This window comes from Leiobunum rupestre, chromosome 5 (assembly GCF_980474605.1).
Source record: "Leiobunum rupestre chromosome 5, qqLeiRupe1.1.hap1, whole genome shotgun sequence".
NCBI classification, from domain to species: Eukaryota; Metazoa; Arthropoda; class Arachnida; order Opiliones; family Sclerosomatidae; genus Leiobunum; species Leiobunum rupestre.
The window spans coordinates 50,343,187-50,345,095 of record NC_143388.1 but is presented as its reverse complement, the minus strand read 5'-3'; the positions used below and the strand labels follow the sequence as shown (position 1 = coordinate 50,345,095).

Genomic DNA, 1,909 nt, shown 5'->3' with positions numbered 1-1,909 from the left:
TCAATCTGTAAATTCTGTGCCAGCTTCCAGTGTCATATTAGAAATCAATGTCATGCAGTTTGTGCATAGTTTCATCCCAGGCAGAAGGTTTTTTTTCAGTTGAAGATGTTTTGATTTGAAGTAAAGATCCAACGTTACCAATTTCAAATTCTCCTTAATTTTTCTTTTGTGTTTCTTCTGTGGATCGCAACATAAAGCTTGCCTTTGTACGTAATAGTGCAAATAAGAATTTACATGAAGTTGGCAAATATTTGGCCAAGTTTTTTCTCCACTTCTGATGTTAATCAGGAAAACTTCTTCTAGTGTAAAATCTTTGGGTGCGTAATATTTCACTTCATGCAATTCTGTTTCTTTAAAACAGTTTTCACTATTCAATTCACCAAAATAGCATTTTGTAGTAGTCATTGTGGCTTAAACGATTTCTACCTCTAATCAGAAAACTCTTGGTTTCAGTATGTGGTGACACCTGGTGTGGCGAAACTAAATTAATATATGTAATATTATGTAAATGGACAAATCTAACTAAATAATAAAATCAAAATTTTTATACATCATAAATTACCAAGAGAAAAGTCTATAAAAATTAAAAAAGAAAATCAATTCGGACAATTTTCACGAAAATCTGAGCATTTCAAAATGGTCAAAATTGGTAGTGGTGGGGGTTTAGTAAATTGCGCGTAACTTCGTCAAAGATCCAATATACAAGAAAATAATTATACACAGCATGTATCAGCACCAGGTAAGTCAATTTAAATAAAAAAATATTTTTTTAAAAATAAGGAATTTTGGGTATCCACGAGCGACCGCTTTGAAAATTTGAAATTTCTAAAAACAATTTCAAATCTCTTTGTTTTCAAAATTGATTGGAAACGCGATACTGTGGTCTTTCTTTTTAAAATGACTCAAAGAACACGTCTCTATCATTAATAGAACCAAAGTTATAGCCATTTATTGGATTAAGTGCAATAGATTTCGGAAAAGTAGCCAAATTTGTGTTTGTCTCATAACTACCCCAAATTTTCTTTTTGGCCATTTTCCCTTTACAGGGGTTCAATTTATACTTAACCACACCCCTTTGCCAAATTTCATCAAAATTGGAAACTTGAGTGGTTTGGACCTGGTTGATTTGACCTGGAATTACTCAATTGAAAGATAATTTCTAAAAAAAAGTTCGATAGCTTTACTGAGATAAGATCGATTGAAAAATCTTCGTGGTAAAATAAATTAAATAATTACCAATTCTGGCTGTAATTATTTTTAAAAGAACACCAAAAGAATATTAAATTATAGTTGCTCTACTTCGTGAAACCACGCATCTTCTACAGGGCCGCACTGCGGTCACCGCAGCATGCGGATTTTATTAGCAGGTCTACGATATTAAATTCTTCAGGATTGAAATCGATTGAAAAATAAGTTAACATAATTTGTTAATTTCTTTGTTATTTCAAATTAATATTTGCCTTATTTATAATTGTAATACCTTTTACCATAAATTAATTAAATCATGCTACCAACGAAAATATATAAAGAGTTTTTATGGGGGAAAAAGGATATTCCAAGGAAAACAGAATACAGGCTTAGAAAAGCTAGAGAGAAGTTGGACAGTAATAAAAGCAACGCTGTTGAAAATAATCACCCAGATTGTCAAGAAACTGTCAATTCCAGAGATATAGAAACAAACATCACTTCTAAACGACCAAAACTTGACGAAGATACATTATCTTTTTCATCTTCATTTCATCCAGAAGAATGCGCATGTATATCAAAAACGCCGCAAACTGATTTTAATGTAAGTGACAACTTCATATAATTTTGTGAACTCTTTTCTCACTATGTTTTTATATGCAAATTTAGTATTTCTTCAAGTATATTTAATTTTAGGTTGAAAATTTTAACTATTTGAGTAAAA

General features: G+C 30.9%; 1 protein-coding gene across 1 annotated transcript; it reads right to left on the bottom strand.

Moving 5' to 3' along the window:
- On the bottom strand, window positions 1–405 carry LOC149945221 (ARL14 effector protein-like). Its single transcript, XM_090176438.1, has one exon. It carries the CDS (start codon window positions 403–405, stop codon window positions 1–3), a length of 405 nt encoding a protein of 134 aa, XP_090032564.1.
- Window positions 406–1,909: the final 1,504 nt, after the last annotated feature.